The sequence below is a fragment of the Ictalurus punctatus genome, chromosome 11, assembly GCF_001660625.3.
Source record: "Ictalurus punctatus breed USDA103 chromosome 11, Coco_2.0, whole genome shotgun sequence".
Lineage (NCBI taxonomy): Eukaryota > Metazoa > Chordata > Actinopteri > Siluriformes > Ictaluridae > Ictalurus > Ictalurus punctatus.
Genome location: NC_030426.2, coordinates 6,045,522 through 6,065,194, shown reverse-complemented (window position 1 = coordinate 6,065,194; position 19,673 = coordinate 6,045,522). Strand labels below are relative to the sequence as shown.

Below are 19,673 nucleotides of genomic sequence, written 5' to 3'. Positions count from 1 at the left end.
TAGAATCTCCCTGGACTTCTTCTGCAACCAAGCCTTGGTGGAATTTGAGGTATGCTTGGGATCATTGTCCTGTTGGAAGGTCCAATGGCAACCAGGTTTCAGCTTCCTCACAGACGTCATGATGTTTTCTCGTAGGATTTCCTGATACTTCAATGAATCCATCTCGCCTTCCACACGCTGCAGGTTTCCAGTGCCAGAGGATACAAAGCAGCCCCAGAGCATCACCGAGCCTCCACCATGCTCGACTGTGGACAGAGTGTTCTTTCTTCATTCTTCTTTCTCCAGACGTACCGCTGATCCATCGTACAGAAAAGTTCCAGCTTTGTTTCATCGCTCCACAGAACAGAATCCCAAAACTTCTGTGGCTTATTGATATGATTTTGAGCTGCCTTTTCTTGTGCTTTTGGGTCAGTAGTGGTGAACGTCTTGGAGTTCTGGCATGGAAACCTTCTGCGTTTAGTACGCGCCTTACTGTGCTCACTGAAACCTCAGTGCCTGATGTCACCAAGTCTTGCTGCTGGTCTTTTACAGTCACTTGAGGGTTTCTCACAACCTGCCTTCTCACAAATCTGGTTACAGCCGTTGATAGCTTCCTTTTCTGCCCTGTCCAGGTATTTCATGAATTTTCCACCCCTAGCCAGTTCAGGCATCATGTGTTCCAGCTCAAGCACACCTGCTGCAACTACTGAAGCTCTTGATTAGTTGCATCAGGTGTGCTTGAGACAACACCTGTTTTACATATTTGTGCTGTTGTGAGGATTCTATACAGGGGGGTAAATAATTTTGAAACTATAGAAATCATTTTAAGTTGCATTTTCAGTTGATTTTGCTGGATTTCAATTGTTCAATTTCAATTCATTGCAAACAGATGAAAGTCTGTAAATATTGACAATAAACCTGATTTGCAATGGGGGTTGAATCATTTTGATTGCAACTGTAGATGTAGTCTATTGCCTGCCAAAATATTTGTGTGGAAGAAATTATGAAACATGTTTTGTAAACTATGTTAAGTCCCAAAGAAATTATTATCGTAATAACAGTCACAGCTATTATCAGTATAGTTGAATGCAAATGTTTACTACACAACCATATTTGAAAATAATGAAACCAGCAAAACTTTTTGCTTTACAGATGTTTATATCAAATGTCTTATAAATATGGACCTTTATACCACTTGTAAGATGAGAGTTCAAGCCTGTGTAAACATTCCATATATATATATATTTAATATATAAGTCATTAGATATCTTGATGTGGCAAACGTTTAAGCTTGCTAATAAGAAAACTTTTGATTTAGTCTAAAATCCTGTAATATTTACATGTTACAAGGGGGTTTTAAATTAAAAAATACGAATAAACAAACAGTTTTATAGTTAAACTGTACATTTGAGGTACATGCAAATTTTTGCACTCAATTGTACAATGTTTCTGCAGTAGAATGCCATCATGCTGGCTTGTAGATTAATATAACAACCAGGCCGCAAACAAACAGCTACCTGTTTATATAAATATACCTGCATTCAGCTGAAACCTGAGGATTAACAGAAACAATCCTGGCATTTGCAAGACCATAAATTTCAGAGCATAAATTGTCAAACTGACTGAACTGTATCTGAAATTCTAGATTTTCATGAATCCTAAATTAAATGGTCTGGTTAATTCAGCAGTCCTGTTCTCTGGAATACACCACTTTTTAAACTTATCATAGTTTCAGATCTTAATTCCCTCATCAATTGTACTTCATATAAAAAATTACTAAAATTACTTGAGTGTCTGCCAATAATGAAATCCTATATATTATGACTACAACTATGCTATTAAATGAATGTAGTGGAACTATTATGTATTATTACTATTTGGGCTTTATACATTACAGATGATGTATAAATATCTTGAATAGGTGATTCATCACTGCATTGCCGGCCTTGCTCAAGCATGATGTGACATTGCTAATCCTAAAATCCTATTAGACCATAAATGAACTGAATATAATGTTATGTAATAGAATTTCCAACGCTATTCGTCTTTTTGCAGGCATTTAGACAGTGAAACACAGTGTCCAATTAATTTATAGGAATGTAGTTGAGAACGGACATACTACTCCACGCAAAGATATTTAAAAGGCTTTATTTCATATGATTAGCTAGTTGAGAACCAATGGATGAATCTGCATGTAGACCTTTTTTTAGTGGCTGGTATCTCTTCAAGTACTGACATTATTGGTTTACAGAATGACAATAACCTACATGAGTAGCAAAGGCTTATCTTCTGATGGTAAATGGGATTCTCTGTAAGAGATAAAAGCATGCCAAAGCATCCACAAAAGGAATCACTGACACAGGTACCTCTACACGAGACACAATGGACGAGGACGAGCAGGTCTTTGGAAACGTCTTTACATGGTTTCACCATGAAATGAATACAGAGAACGAGTGTGTTAGATCATGTTAGTAAGCGTGTGTCGACATTATGGCATAGGCAAAATTGTTTGCCATTAATATGGGCCGGAGAGGTGGTGAAATTAAATGTCTCAGCATGGGCAAGGGGCCAGTCATCTGGCATCCAGTGTCCCAGGGAAGACTGGGATTTTGTTGTCTGCTTGGCAGGGGTGTAATGATCCCCTGTAGCTTTTCAATCATGGTCACACAAAAAATATGAAGACATTCTTCTTTTTTTTCTGCATTGGTCCTATTGCAACGTCCTAAGCAGCAGCACAGAAGTCCATGGCAGCTGGACATGACTTAAAAAGCACACATCACTTTAAAGCAAATGTTCCAGAGACAAAACACACCTTTGATGGAACTTTAGAAAACAAGACATTCAAAATGGAAAAAAACAAAACAAAAAACAAAACAAAAGATCCATTGCTAGACTTTTCATGATGTAAGCATGATACCAAAGACAGAGCCTGTCAGGGGTTTTGTACTCACTCTATACACACAAGTTGGAAATAAAAGAAAATGCTTATTCACAGTAGGCTAGTCACAGCTCCCCCCCTCCCCCCCCTCCCCCACACACACACGACAGACATGAAGCTGTCCTCGTTTTAATCTTGTAAAAAGGCCCACACATAATGGTGTAACTCCTACATGAAGTAATGCGTAGGCTTGTTCAAAGAAATCAGTGGATGTTCGGAAAAAACAAAGGATCACACGTTACATTAAATAACAGGCTTTTTACGACAACATTTTTGCTTAAATAATCTATAATGATAGGTTTTCTTCTCATCAATTTTAAGACACTCATAAATGTCTTTTAGCCATCTGGCAAGACTTCAAACCTTGATTCATGTAAATACTTTGTACACACACACTCACACGCAGGCATACACTAACAAAGACACACATTGCATAATAAAATCATGCCACTGTTACATGTGGATCACTAGAACTGTACTTGTTCTACTAATCATATCTTTTGCAAGCATTTGTGTACTGATTAATGTGAAACACCAAATCAGTTTGTTTTGGATTACACCGATGTAGAGATAGCTACCACTAACATACAAATACTCTATGACTAACAACATGTGTGCATGAACTGGCTTAATCCTACCTCTTTATGATCTGTTCGTTAAAATAAATAAAACTTTACACTGCCTTTCAACAGACAGCTCCTTTTTTTTTTTCTTAAAAACTCGAGTTTCCTTTCACATCTTTTGAATCAAAGGGATGTACAAAGAGTGTGTGATCTGTTGTTTTTTGTTTGTTTTTTTTGTCACTGAGGTACACGTTCTTGTCCTACGATTATAAGGTTTTGTGGAAAAGGGACCACACATATGGCTTCTGACTTAGATTTCCTTACTGTAAATACACACAGATTTTTTTTTAACCAGAAAAGCAAAAATCTGAATATTGTATTCACAAACATAACAAAACATATCAGCAAGACAGAACAAATACAAAAAAGAAAGAAAAAAGAAAAAAAAAAAAAAAACCGAAATAAATAAAAAGTTAACAAAGAAATATCGACTGGACATAAATCGAGCATAAAGAAAGCACGATAAGCTCATAAATAAACAAGCGAATCACAAACGCAACCACAGTAATATGGCACATTTGAATAAAACAAAATTTGCACACAGCTCAGAGTAGCACTCCTCAGATCGAAAGGAAAATAAAGTAACCTGAAAGGCTTGAAATCTTCAGCTAAAGATTTACAGTAATTCCTATACCCACTCTGGGGAATTTAATAAAATGTGCAGTCATTGTATTTTTCCTCTACGTTTTATTATCAAAATGACAAATGCCACACATACACAATATATGCTCTATCTTCAAAACATGCTTCTATGTACATCAAGGTATAGACACATGCTGTATTAACAAAGTTTATCAATGCATATGTACAGCACAATTAGAGGAGAGCAGAGGGAAAGAAGTGCCCATCAGTGGACTGAACTAAGTGTGGTCTATTGCCTCGTTTTGTACCTTCTAACATAAAACAACAGAGATGAGACAATGTTTGTCACATCTCCAGTGAACTGCATCCCTTCCCATTAAACCTGCATTATTACTTTGGCATTTCAAATGTCAAATGTCTTCTGATTGAATGGCGTTTAATGGGTTTGTTTGTGGTTGTAGGTAAAGTTCCTTCAAACAAACAAAGGCAGTGAACTAACCAGAGGCTTAAAATGTGCATTATACATATACACGAACCAAATGAATGGAAAGTGGATTCGAAGCTTCGGTGAATTAACAGCCATACTAATCGATGGCGATTGATTTATTCTCACAAAGCATTCTTGGTCAGTTTAAGTATAGTGTAAATGGTATGGTAAGATTAATGAATTTATTCCACATTAAATAAGGCAATACCATCAGGATAATCTCGTTTTAAACCCTTCCAGAAATCCTCTAGCAAATAAACATCTTTATCATTGAGATCAGATTTAAAGGTTTAGGTATAGTGTGATGGTATAGGTATGATGACTAATTTCGTCTTATTTTTCTCCATTGTCCATTTTTCAACACGGAGGGCGCTGTGTTAACAGGGAGCTGTAAATCGCTCCAAAAACAAACAAACAAACAAACAAAACAAAACAAAACAAAACAAAACCTGTAGCCCTGATTCTTCTTTCATCTCAAAAGCACATTTAACCTTTAGATTTCTAAAAGCTAAATCTAGCAGCCTTAAAAATGAACATACATTTGGTAAACAATTTCACTGTAAAATATTTAGCGTAGACTTACCTTACTATTCATGAACAATATGTTGTTCACTTGTACCAATGTATAGCTAAAGTGTGTAAATTGTGAATTAACCATGTTTTGCTTCAAAACCCAGCACAGAGAATCAGTTGAAAGCCTTTGAACTTTCAAGTTGTGTCAATAAATGTGACAATGTTGGACAGCCATCATTTACTGAAACTTATAAATGTTGATACATAGGGTGTGAGAAATATATACGATGATATAATTGACTTGTTCATATATATTATTTCTGTACTAGTTAAACATATTTTGTCAGGTAGTCCGATTTGGTCTTGTTTTTTTAGCACTTTCTTGTGTCTTATATACACGCAATGATATAATTTCATTGAATCAATTTGATATGTCGATGGTAACTGACCATAGAGGATGAAGATGGCATGTCTGTGTTATGAAAGCTATATGACTCCATGTGCAAATATCCCTCTGTTGCAGGAGCATGGGATGACAATTTGAAAACTGCTTTAGGACGACAAAACATGTCTTCTTCAACCACGCTTCCACTCAGTGTACACTACAGGATGAACTGGGTTTTGGGGAGACATGGAGTTTTCACATTCAGCAATGCTGACTTTTTCAAGTACATTATTCTGAACATTATTTGGAGTAGGCATGGGCAGTGGTTGGTCGGCTTTCATGCAGAGGTGGCTGGGTTGGATGGGTTGAGGAGGGAGGTTAGTTGATTAGTTGAATTTGTAGAGAGGTGAAGTTACTTCTTGGCATGGAGACCAGCCAGCGTGGCGTCTATGTCCTCTTCTTCTTTCAGGGTGTGCCACTGAGCGATAGGACGGCGTGGGTTGGCCAGCATGTCGGACCAGTGCTTCAGCTCTGTGCCTGAAGCCTTGCTGCCAATAAAGAGCTTTCCGATGGCATCATTCTTACCAATCTTGTCGTAGTCAAAGACGGTGACTACCACGAGGATTTTCTAAGTAGCAAGACAAAGACAGCATTAAAAGTAATTCAAGAATGTTCGCTTTTATTTGCAACGTGGCGAGATGTCAGCTTTGTCAACATGGCATAGAAAAGATTAATTTTTTTAGAATTGTTTCTTATGCAAAAAAAGTAGAAGTCTCAAACACATGGCTCCCAAAAATGTGCAATAGAAAAGCAATCGCCCTATCGTCAAGAGATTAAGTTGTTTTTTGTTTTTTTTTCTGAAGCAGAGATTATGATTTTGATCAACAGTCATATTAAGCTGTGTTGGTTAATATTTCTGTGTGTTTGTCATTTTAAATAAATATTAACAAAATATGGGACACATGAAGAGCTGCAAGTTCACAGAATAGAAACCACTGGGTTTATATTACTGAGTTTATTTAGAATACTTCTGTTGCTCAATCAGTTGATGTTGGGAAAGCTGTCCTTTGCATGGAAGTTGTTTCGCATGTGCCAGTTGTGCTTTGGTGTAGGGGAAGTGGATAAAGGATGCATCCAGCACAGTAGGTATAATCCTACTCAATGCTGGTTGTAACATACCGGCTATTTCCAAATCATCTCTCTGAAATGTGCCTGTAGCCAAAAATCATATAGCCGAAAGGACTTTCACAGGTTTTGCGTATGTGTGCATCGTTTCCCTCTCCGGGTTACGTCCCAGCCGATAGCACAAATTTATCAGCATTATCTGCTGATAAGCCATTTTTGAGATTTCAGAAAAAAAGAAATAAAATCAGTCCTGACCCTGAAAAAGTGCGTCCTCCATATAGCACGATGAGCAACAACCTTCAACAAAGTGCGATAAGCCATGCTGCAGGCTTTTTTTTTTTTTGTTTGTATGTAACACTTACAACTTTCAAAGGTAATTCAGTGTCTTGAGTACAGACTCATGACATAACAAGGCCCTATATAAAGAGTTCCAGAACAAACACATTATACACATACTGCATTGTTTTGTTTTGTACTTCGCATGCACATGGTCAGTGCTGAAGAATTGTTCTATTGGATAAATCCCACACTTGAAGTTAAAAAGTCCGTACACAATTTACGCTGAAAGTCGGATGCATGTTTTCACCCGCGTATAAACATTAAACATTTTTGAAAACGTTCGCTCGGCTTCATCGCAATTCTTAAACTCATATCTCAGACTGGTCTTATTATTGTCTACCTGCCCAAGCCCTCTCATTACCACCCTGTACTGTTTCGAACACATTTGCAGTGAGTGAGCTGTCGCCCTCTTGATAAATTGTTCTTGCAAATGTTAATTGTTGTGTGGTTGTTTATTGGCTTCCCTTCCACTCAGTTTTGATCTTAGGGAAATCAGTGTGTGGCTAATGCAGTAAGGCATTGATGGTGCTCATGTCTAGTGTTTTTCATATACAGTGATTTTGTTAATAAATCTTTAGCAGTGGTTCTCTGACTAACAAAGTGCTTCTTTTTCTTCTTCTTCTTTTTTTTTAAACTCTACTTGACCAATGTTCTCAAAATTGCACAATGCTGCATACACACAAGTACAATTATGAAATGTAGTGTCTGACAACGTTAAATTTCGTAACTGTACTTGCGTGCGTGTGTGTGTGGGAATATTATTCCCATTATTATTGAAACCTTCACATCACAGGAACCTACCCAAAAGCGCCCGGCTTAACCATCTCTGAAGCCACTACGTTCAGTACCCACAGCAAAGGCACTTAGCTGTCACTTTCTTTCAGATGAAGCACCATTCTTTAATAAATTAGTGGTAGATAAAACCTTGTCTGTGTTTTTTTCTCACTGAGACATGGTTGACTACATACATTTCAATGCCCTCACACCCTGTCCGTACAGCTAGCAAGACTCAGGTTGAAGGGAAAAGGTAGTTTACTCACTGTTATTTATAATAATGCTCTTAATAATAGTCACTCTGAGTATTATTTGAATAACGGCACTAAATATTGTTCTTCTAATCACTGCTACTGCTGTTCCTGTTCATCTATCGCTCACCCGAAAATAACTCATAAACTTCTGTCTGAATTTAGCAAACTGTTCTTTGTGCTAGAGGCATTGAACGACGATGTTAATATAAACTATTACTTGCCAACTGAAAATAATGTCCATTTATGTTTTAATGTGTTGCAGCATGTTAATTTCCATACTCACATTCAGACACGCAACTTAATATGCTTCACTGGTTTGTGACTCTGGTTCTGTAATTGAGGTTTCTGATCATTGCTTTTTTATTACACAGCCTACCAAGAAAGTTTCTAGTTCTTATTGCAATAGCATGACAGTTTACTCCTGAGCTCTGTATGCTCAATTTTTTGCCTATCTAATCAGTGGAACTGGCCACACACCCGAAACTCCCTGTGGTGCTATTAAAAAACTCCTTCAACCTCCCCCAGCTGCAGTGTCTAGTTCGTTTGAGCGCTGTGGCACTTTTCTCAGGTTCTTTAATGAATTAGCAAAACTGCTGTACCTAAAGTCATCAGTGTCTCAATGGAGTCGCCCCTTCACACAAAAACTGTGATATGCTGCTTAAAACCCTGGATAAACTAATGGTTTATAACAGTTTTTTCTCTTACTAAGCCAAGCACCATCTCTGATCTTATTGATAAACCTAATTCAGCTTCCTGCCTGCTTGCTCCTTCCCCAAACTTAAGCAGTGTCTCTGTCATCTCTACATCCATCTGTCATCTCATGAACATGCCACTTCATTCAGGATATGCCCCTACCGCTCTTAAAACCGTAATTGTTGAATCCGTTCTTAAGAAACCTCAACTTGACCCTGCCTCACTTGAACGTTATCGACCCAATTCTAATCGACCTTTCCCGGCTCAAGTGTGGTAAATGGTTATAGCCTCAAAGTCACAAACCTTCCTAAATGATAATCTTTCTGAAACTTTTCAAACTGGCTTCCAAATAGTACACACTGCTCTTTTTCTCTGGTGATCTCTCCACTGACTGTGAGATCATCAGCATTCTGGATCTTTATGACCTCTGTGCTGTCTCCAATATAGTACATCACGACATAGTCATTTCCCATCTGTCAGCTGTTGGTGTTATAGAATTAGCTCTTGCCCGGTTCAAATCTTATCTTATTAACAAACATCTTTCTGCTACAATGAGCTAACACAAATCACACACTGCTATTGTAGCTCTGGGTGTTCCCCAGGGATCAGTTCTTGGCTCTCCTTTTCATTATTTACTTGTTAGGGTAACATGACACAGTGTCACAATCTGTTTTCAGTGTTTAGTTGATGATATCCAGATGTATGTACGCATAATCCATCACGTACATATAGTATATTGTACTTCAGATATATACCTATGGATGAACACCAATCTTCTAAAGCTTAAAGTCCCAAATTTTTTGGTTGCTTTGAGGCTTTTAGTATGAATATGTTCGCCTTAAGGTCATCTATAAGCTAGTGTACTCCAAAACAATGACAAAATTCACATTTAGAAGATATATGCATTCAAAATGCACGGTCTCGCTCTACCACCAACACGGATCAACAATTTTGATGACATCACTCTGCACTTTAGCTTCTCACCAGGCTTTCTGTCCAATCAAACGCTCTCTAGAATCTGAAGTGTCCCATCCACAACATTGTAAAAATCCTTGGTACTAACTGTCAAGTACGGCGTATCCCACGCTGTGAGGTAAGCTAAATGCTGCTTGCTATTTAAAAAGGCAGAAGAGCCACTCGATTTGTCCCACCCCTCCCGAACACATCGAATAACACAGCACGTTTCAATTACGTGGGTTACAAGCTTCACGGGGCTTTAACACTGATGAAAGTGAAATATTAATTTGTGGTCCTAAATCCTTAATGTCCAAATATCCACTCACTAAAAATACTAAACCTGCTAAAAATTTGCTCCATGCTTTTATGATCATTTGCTTTGTATGCTGCAATTCCTTTTTTATTGGTGTCCTGGATGAAACATACAGCAGGATACTCATCCATACTGCAAAATGGGCTTCACACCTATAATCCGTAAACTACACTGGTTACTGGTTTCAGCCAGCATCCATTACAAATTTCTGCTCACGACATGCTCCATCTTACCTTTCTGAACTCCTCCATCCCTACCCCCTTATACATACTGAACACTCAGGTCTTATTATATCAACTTGGAACACACTACCTCAATCTCTCCAGGACTGAAAAATAATAGAATGTGCTGGATCAAGTGCTACTTTATAAGCTGCTGAATAATGAGGGTGGAAGCCATTTTGTTAAATTAAATAATGTGATCATTACAATTAGGACTATTCATGCAGCAATATTTTGGCAATGTTCTACTACTATTAGATGTTTTTGTCATCATTTATTTCATCATATATATATATATATATATATATATATATATATATATATATATATATATATATATATATATATATATATAATTTTCCATTTTAAATTGTCAATTGTCTCTTGCATTTATATTACATCATATTACCCTTGACAGCAAAAAAAAAAAAAAAAGGCCTTCAGTATTTCTTTCTTCAGTCCTCATTTTATGTCTCAGGCTTAAAGGCAAGTACTTGTGGTCTAGACACTACTTAAAAAACAATCTACTCAAGAAAAGAAACATCACAGGCGTGAAATACATGCAGGTAATTTGTATAATCTGAATGGCGCACCCAGAAAATCAACATAAGCAGCTGTGTAACCGTACTCTGAATATGTTTCAACACTGAATTTCTGCACTCAAGATCTTTTGGGCTCTGAATACAGCCTTGTTTCTGTTCTCTCAACACTTTCACCATCTTCTCTATGTAGTTTTTCTCTCTCTCTCTTTTTTTTAAAAAAAAATAAACCTTTTAATAAACTTTTTTTTTCTGTTTGTTGTTGGGTTTGAGAATGATTCTATATGAATCTAACTTTGTCTTCTTCTTCTTCTTCTTCTTCTTCTTATTATTATTATTATTATTATACTTCAACAGTTCTTGGTGACCTGGTACATATGTCTTGAGCGCTGTAGTACATCATTGTGGGCAGGGCTAATAAAAAATTTGATCTGGAATTCTGTACAGTAAACACTGACAATATTTCATTCCACAAATGAATGTACTCTGTGCTTTTACAAGGTCTGTTGTAAGATCATACCTGCATCTGCTCCAGTGGGATCTCAAAGCTGAAAGACTCATTGTAGTATGGGTTCAGTGTATTCTTCTTCACTGTGGTCTTCTTCTTCTTTAGACGCTTGCCATTCTGTAGCAGTTGGATCTTCACATATGGATCTGCCAAGAGGGTCATAGAAAAGAATTATTAACTAAATGGATTATATGATTTTTTCAGAATTCATAACACTGTATATAGTCATGTTTCATTCACTTGAAAGAAGATGTTTCTGGAAGAAATTCTGATTTGTTCACACCTACTGCCTTATCTTCAAATGGAAAGTAATTATAAAGTAATAAAGTGTGATTAGAAAGTTTAATTGACTTCCTAAATCCATTCAAGGGTACATTACTGATGACATTTTCACCGGTCAATCAGTAAGCTTCCCAAATGTGATTACATACTCAATGCACAACAATATAAGTAATATAAGTAATATCTTTCAGTCAAGAGTCAATTTTCCTGATTAGGCCTATTTTTCTCACCAGATAGTCCACCCACATCCATTTTCTTCAGGTTTTTGGCCTCCAGAATGCAGACAGTCAGCTTACCCGCAGTGGGGACATACCGCAGTGAAATGCAGATATCACCAAGCTTCTCCGGCTATAGAGACCAAAGGAAAGGAAAAGAGAATATTGCACACACAACCACTAAAGAAAGGAGGAGATTCTTGAATGGCTCCTTATCTTTCTGGGCTGTTAGATAATTATATTTTTGTAAAAGATGGTGGATGTAAATGAAATTGAATGAACAAAAATCTAGGCTTCATTTCGATTTCAATGTATGAATTTCAATTTATGTCAAAAGAAGGTCATGGTAATATTTCATGAGATTAGACAATTCACCTCTTCCTTCTCAGCACTTTCCAGGTCTTTCCATTCCTCAATAGGCTGTCCCATGTCCACTGTGTTCATGGGCAGTTTGACTTCACCAATGATGTCATGCTTGGAGAAGCGATCGTAGTCAAAAACAGACATAACCAGAGTTTTTCCTCCCAGCTCCTGGTAGGGGACCTAAAGAGGAAAACCAGCAAGAAAAGTCTATGTATGTCAACCCATGGCTTATAGAATTATAGTGAATTGTATCAAATGCTCATAAACCGAACACAAATATGTACCAAATTACCAAACCCTAACATCAAACAAAACTGAACAGTTAGTTCATTACTGATATACTGCATGCAACAGGCCATTAAAATGTAATAATAAACCTTTTGTGTATGTACTTTAGTAAATAAACTGCTAATAAAATAACGTCCACTGGCCTTCACATGTGCATTCTGTTAATGTCAGTATTACTGAAAATGTTTGAATGCAAAATAATTTCCTGTGAGACGTAAAATGCCTTTCTTCAGTTGTCCATGACACCTTTCACATTGTAGGTCAGATCAGCAAGATTAAATCTGATTATACAAAATAGTTTCCCAAGAAAAGTCCTAACCGCATAAGTTTGTAAATGACTCAGTACATCTTTCTGAAAAACAGGATACACATGGGCTTTCCAGGCCTCCATCTGCCACCTTTTCTCATTATCTGCACAACTGGACCACAAGGCCATGCTTTCACTTCAACTCTTCTTCCTGACCTCCAGTGAATGTACAGGCAATGATCATTTGTTAAAACATGAATTGAAAAGAATAATTTTGCAGAGAATGTTATGCTTTAAGTCACTGAATGTTACAGTGTCGTGGTGGCTTTTGGCGTATTTGAAATAGTGTATTTGAATGCTACTTTTAATCAGGATTATTCTCCTTCAATAATGCAAACCATTACCATTTCTAACTCACAAGCTTCACTTCCATTTGGATGAAATTACGGATATACAGATAGTGTTTATTATGTGGCAAAAATAAACTAAACTTCACTGAACATCATTATCCAGTTTGGCTGGACAAAATGTAGTATGCTGTCAAGACTGCATATTCCGACTTAATATGTTATGGGCAATGCTGAGAACGGAAACATACACAAAGACTGAACTGTAAATATGAATGAAAAGGAATGAAGTCAGTCTCTCTGTCTTTTTACAGTGCATACAAGTTCTTCTCATTTTCCTCTCTGGCTTGCTTTCTGTCTTTCATCCATACATGCAAAGCTGGGATATGGGTATTTTAGTATGTGCAATCAGCTTTTCCTCGTTGTCCTACAATGCTTAGAAGATGAAGGAATCGTTTCTGTCCCAGATCAGTTCTCTCAAAGCAAGGCAGTGAGTTTGAGCTGCACGGCCAACCACCACGGGCCCTTCTGTTCTCCGTGTAGCTAATTAGTGACTACAGGCAGCTACAGCTAATGTTTAAGCCAAGTCGACAAATGCCAGCAGCGCTGAAAAAGTCAGAGAACTGCATCGAAACAACAGTATTTCTGGATTTGTTTTTATACTCAGCATATTCATTTTAATGTAGTTACTCTGGCTGCTGATTTATACAGTATATGAAAATACACAGTACAATACAGTATATACAAAATTTAGTCTTTCTGCCTATAATAAACTTTAACATATAATTTAAGAAAACAGAATTTGTTTTTGTGTTTTTGTTGTTGTTGTTGTTGTTGTTTTTTTTTATTTTTTATTTTTACCAAATGTAAAATGTGGAAATGTTTTTTTAATTTTCTATCCTTGCTATGGATATCTGGCTGCAAAGATGAAGATGTTTAAGGAGATAATTATATCTAATAATATCTAATTGCAGTCAGTCTGCCTAAAAGTTTCAAATCTTGCTAGGAAGATATAAGCACTAACAGATCAATTGAGTGAAGAGACAATAATGAGGCTTGTGGTAGTTACTACGGCAATGAGAAAGAGACTGATGTGGATTAGGGGTGTAACCTAATATGAATTCATTATTCGGATTGAGCAGAATATGTTTTAAAGAGATACAAATGCAGATTATATATATATATATATATATATATATATATATATATATATATATATATATATATATATATATATATATATATATATATCTGTAGAATGTTCATAGAAGGGTGCTTTGGGAAATTCGCATCTAATTTAAGCACTCCCCACTATACATAGTACATGTAAAGGCTTCTGTTCTCCTCTACTGTAGGACATTCAGGAGCAGGGGAAGCTCCCCAGGTGGTAAATTCACTGCATTAGCACAGTTCAATAATAGACATGAATTCATGCAAATCTATTCTTACTCTTAGATCTCGGATCTTGCAGCAGGATAAATCTGTCCAAATATTATCATTTATGATACGTATATAGTAAATACATGTCATCCCTCAGAGTGGGTCATATCTATATGTTATGAAAAAGAAATTCCTTGCATGCCAATGCAGAATTTATGTTTATTTTCACTATCAGAAAAAAAAAAAAAGTTTCAGAAGAACATACCTTGAAAACAAAAGTCTCGTTGAATACAGGATTCAGAGTCTTTTTGTGCACCTTAGTGTCAAACTTTTTCTTTTTGTCAGGGAGGAGAAAGACTTTAACGTAAGGGTCTGAAGTTCCTCCAGAGTCCATGGAAATCAGGTCAGCACACTGCAAGATCCCCACTGTCAGCTGGAAAATGAATCAGTTCGAGAGACAGAGAAAGTAAGACTGTAAGATAGCGTTTGAAGGAAAGTCCCAAATCAGTTTGCTATACTTTCAGAATAAATAAAATTGATAATCAGTAAATACTCGCTTAATTAGGAACACCTGTACGTTTGATCATTCATGCAGTTGTCTAATAAAATCACACAGACACAGATAAAGAGCTTCAGTTAATGTTCACATTAAACATCAGAACGGTGGAAATGTCATAGTGAATTTGACCATGGCATGGTTGTTGGTGACAGACAGGCTGGCTTGAGTGTTTCAGATCTCCTGGACGTCTCCAGCATTAACACACAAATGGTGAATAAAAAAATTAAAAAATGTCCAGTGTGCAGTAGCTCTGTGGGGAAAGCAGCTTACTGATGAGAGAGGTCAGAGGAGAATGGTCAGACTGGTTTGAGCTCACACTGGGAGGCTAAGGCACTCCCATAACCACTCTATACAACCATGGTTAACAGAAAATCCTCTCAGAATGCACAACATGCCAAATCTTAAGGCATATAGACTTAAACGGCACAAGGGCCACTCCTGTCAGCAAAGAACAGGAATCAGAGGCTACAGTGGGTGCAGAAGCTGGAAACTGAAACTGGACAGTTGTGATGCTTGTTGATGTTTTTCCTATTCTGGTGTTTGATTTTCACACTGAAGCTCTTGACCTGAATGTGCATGCTGCTGCCAAATGACTGGCTGACCGGATAATTGCATGAATAAGCATGTGTTCCTTTTAAATTGGCCAGTACGTACATGATTTCAGAATGAGTACTGAGATAAAAACACAACACCTCGTAAGTGATGTGTAACTACATCAAATTGTTATAGATGTGTTATGCAGTATATAAATGTCATTCTTGATTACTTAAAAAAAAAAAAAAAGACAAATAAGAGATACTTGATACAGTATGTTACACATTTATTAAAATGAGAAACATTAGTGAAGAAGGAGAGAAAGAAAGGCACCTTGTTATCCTGGAAGTCATAATCCAAAGAATACTGCAGCTTGCCCAGTTTCTCCTGCTCCTTTTCCTCTTCTTCTTTCTCTTCCTCGGTTAAACCTGTTTCTCCATCCTCATCGTCGTCGTCCTGGTTTTTCTGGAGGAGGGGATGTGTGGAAATGGTGTCAGTGGAGGATTTTGGATGGAGATTTTTATGCTTCCTGTCTGCAGCATGCCACAAGCTCAGGGTTCCTGTCAGCCTCTTGGTGCAGTAGGGTGTAAGTGTGCTCCTACTGGTATCTCCTAACCATACGCCTGTCACAGCAGCCTCGTACCAATGCAGTCATTCAGGGCCGGGTGTTGCAAACGACTTAAGCTCACAATTTCTTTTGGTGACACGTGGATGTTCAGTAGAAATCACACAGACGTTTCCCAAAACTTAAAGAAATAGTTCACCCAAAATGCTAACTAACCACGAATGGAAGCTAGTGGCACTGAGCTTTTATGCGTTATAAGCACAGTTGATGTATTTAGATTTCATTTGTATTACTGACACTTTGAAACATGTATTTAATCCATGTAATCAGTTACATCAGACAACAGATTTTATTTTATTCCTCTACAGCATTAGCAAACCCATCCAATCCTCCTTACAATGCTGAAAGATGTTTTCTTTGTTGTTGTTGTTGTTGTTCATATTCATATTCATATTAAACACCATTATGTTTTCAAGACCAAATTAAAGGTAATAGTCCCAGAAATTTCTCTTCAAAATTGCTGTGTATAATTTAGTCCTGCCTGGCCCATTTTCTCATGAGCATGATCTAATTCACTGATATGCAGTAATACTCACGGGAATAACCAGTGAGCAAAAATGCTTTATAGTGAAATAGATGCAATTGTGCTGTTTCTGGATTTTAAAGTGCTGACTTGTGATTTTCTTTCTTTAGATAATTTCTTTCACCTTTTATACAGTGACCATATGCAGAAAAAAGAAAAAAAAAAGAACATGAATAGCTTTTTTTTTTTTTTTTTTTTTTTGGGAACTTTGTATTATTTGTATGTTGAATGAACCATTACATTTGAAATCTTTCTTTAGTTGAAATAGATTTATATCTTAGGCTCGATCGGTATATTTTGTTTCTATGTGAGTGTAATTAAAAACTGAACATTTTACTAGCGAAATCAGCTCGTCTTTTTGGAAGAGTCGGTCTACCTTTTGCCGAAAGTTCAGTTAAGTGGACGGCCGTCAGAAAGTATTCATACGTTAAGGAAATTTTGCTTGTGGATTTTAGGTGTGAAATAATAAAAATGTCAGACACCCATTATGAAACCTTTATATTTCTTTTAGTTTGATCTCGTTCATGGGAATATGAGAAGAATTAAGAAGAAGAGGCCTGTGTGTGCAGAGTTGTTGTTTATGAGCGTTCCTAGCAGAGTGCCACCAAAAAAATTGTAAGTCTCAAGCCCATTCCTAACGCTCTCCCTATAGCAGCAAATTAAAGGGCACAGCATTGTGCTAAAATTTCTCAAATATTGCAATGTTGTTTAATTGCATGTTGTCTACCCCCCTTTATCCTGACTTTAAAAGAAACATAATCTGCCTGTTACTCTGAGACAGATGTTATGCTTAGAATTTTCCCATAAAATAGCTATGCCCTTTAACACATGCATCCACTGTAAGTCTTATGGGTTGCCTCTGCCTTGAGAATCCATAACCTGTCAGTATTAGTGTATCAGTATCAGTATTCATTCACATATCATAAGTTTACTCTGGCCGTTATTGTTCAATTCAGGTAATCATTTGCATTGTAACTTTCCTGTGTTTTTTTTTTTTCTTCTTGTTTTGCTTTCTTGTCAAGCAGTGACAGCAAAAGACTTAAAAAAAAACAAAAAAACAAGGAAGTTACAATGGCCATTCCGCCAAACCCTGACCGAATCCCAAATGGCTCCTTATTCGAAATAAAGTACACTACATAGGTTATAGAAATTATTTGCTATGTCCAAAACCGTGTAGTATGATGTTTTGTACACAGCCAGGTCTTCTGCACCTTATGTAGTGCACTAAATGCTCAACAGGGAGCCATTTGGTATTCAGCCCCTGCCACGCACGGCATATGCTAGCACTCGGCGGCCAAAGAGCTGAGCCGTTCGTCCGTTCACCTACCGTAGTACCGCCAGCCATGAGCGCCACGCAAAGTGGCACGCACACACAAGACACAAAGCGGGAGGGAAGGGAGCAGAGAAAAAGAGGGAGAGGATGAACTCAAGAGACACACCAGGAACAGAATGAGAGACAGCAGAGAGCCACATCAACACCAAGAACACCAGTCTGAGAAAAGACACACTACACAAAAGAAACTCTGGTTACATTCCTAGCGATGAGAACTCACTCAGTTGAGTTGCTTTCATTCATACAAAAAGTTTGAGAAATGTTTGGAAAGTGCTTATTGAACTTTTCTCATCACACCACTTGGCGATCTTTTACTGCTTTGTCAGCGTGTCTTTTCTCATCAAAGAACACAATGAGATACAACACCCACATTACTCACAAACACAGGAAATGAAACAGCAAAAAAATATGACTGGATGGACTTTTTCTTTCACACACACACACACACACACACACACACACACACACACACACACACACACACACACACACACACACACACACATACATATCAGTTCTTATTTCCTGTCAACTCAGCAGTATTTGTAAATCATTTTCATTGACATCAGACCTTTATATGGACAGAACCACTGAGCTAGATTGGTCCACTTTTGTACAATTAACTGTAAAGCACTGGGGAATACATCAATGCAGTACAGAAACAGGACTTGAGCATAAGTAGTTTCTCCTGTCCAGCACATCATACAGAAATTTCAGCTGTACTGTGGTCTGTTTGGTGGTTGGATCCATTAGGCCCTGTTCAATTTACATACATCTCCACCCTGCATATTCTTCATGTTGAAGCCATCCTTGCCCTTCTTTCCTTTCTTGTTCTTCTTTTTCTTGCAGCAGCATTTCTTGATGATGCAAAAGCAGCAGGTTACGATGAGAAGAGCTGCCACTACGGCGATCGCAATCAGTGCCCAGGGAGGCACTGCAACACATTACACCAAAGGAGAGAGAGAGAGGGGGAGAAAGAGACAGAGAGAAAGAGAGCGAGGTAGTTATAGATGAATACAAAAACCATAATTACAAGCAAAGACTTACCTTTCCACTAAACATTACATGCGCATTAATTTAAAAATAAGAAACAAAAACTGCTTTTGTTAGGGTTAGGGTACTATTTCATACTAACTCCTCTCTAACAGTGGTTTAGTTTGATAGTATTCTTAGATCCTGACCTATTTGTACTAGCATGGGGATATGTTTTTGAAGGAGACTACAAAGCACTTCTGTAAGTTGCTCTGGATCACGGTGTCTCCCAAATGCTTGTAAATATAATTACAAGCCTGGACCGATACTAATCATATGATTACAAGCAAACAGTCTGATTTCAGAATAGTGAGCAATGAGGATGTATGTGACACAACTTATCAGCTACTTACAGTACAATGCCATCCCAACTCTGTAACTTTCACAGTGGAAAGCAAGGTGTGAATTAAAGCTGCATTCAGGCCATATCGTAATTCCCATAATTATGAGATTCTGACTTCACATCCTTATAGAACTCATAATTACAACTTGTAAACGAGGAATTTTCTGAGAGCTCTGACTTTTACTGTACCACCTGACGTCGTGCGGAAACACTCAAAACAGTGGCAGCTTGAGTAGTAAAATATAGGCTAGTTATAAATATTATCTAATAATATTTCTGACTATTATTAATGTCTTAATGATGCAATAGTAATCCGAAAATATATGTAAAAACTAAAAAAGCCCCTTAGGCGAGTCCTAAAGGTTACACTGT

The 19,673-nt window shown here is 37.3% G+C and overlaps 1 protein-coding gene across 4 annotated transcripts in view; it reads right to left on the bottom strand.

Annotated features, from left to right (window-relative positions):
- Positions 1-2,111: 2,111 nt before the first annotated feature.
- Positions 2,112-19,673, bottom strand: part of LOC108272263 (synaptotagmin-2) — a 56,190-nt gene continuing 38,628 nt past the window's right edge. For 3 of the 4 annotated variants that reach the window (XM_017480573.3, XM_053683714.1, XM_047158645.2), the window contains 7 exons: positions 18,700-18,860; positions 15,779-15,910; positions 14,618-14,785; positions 12,103-12,270; positions 11,743-11,860; positions 11,243-11,376; positions 2,112-6,135 (listed from right to left, as the gene is read on the bottom strand). In XM_017480573.3, the coding sequence (XP_017336062.1) occupies positions 5,920-6,135; positions 11,243-11,376; positions 11,743-11,860; positions 12,103-12,270; positions 14,618-14,785; positions 15,779-15,910; positions 18,700-18,860 (1,097 nt within the window). In that variant the 3' untranslated portion in view covers positions 2,112-5,919. The remainder of the gene's footprint in view (positions 6,136-11,242; positions 11,377-11,742; positions 11,861-12,102; positions 12,271-14,617; positions 14,786-15,778; positions 15,911-18,699; positions 18,861-19,673) is intronic. The other variant, XM_053683715.1, reaches the window with a different exon arrangement.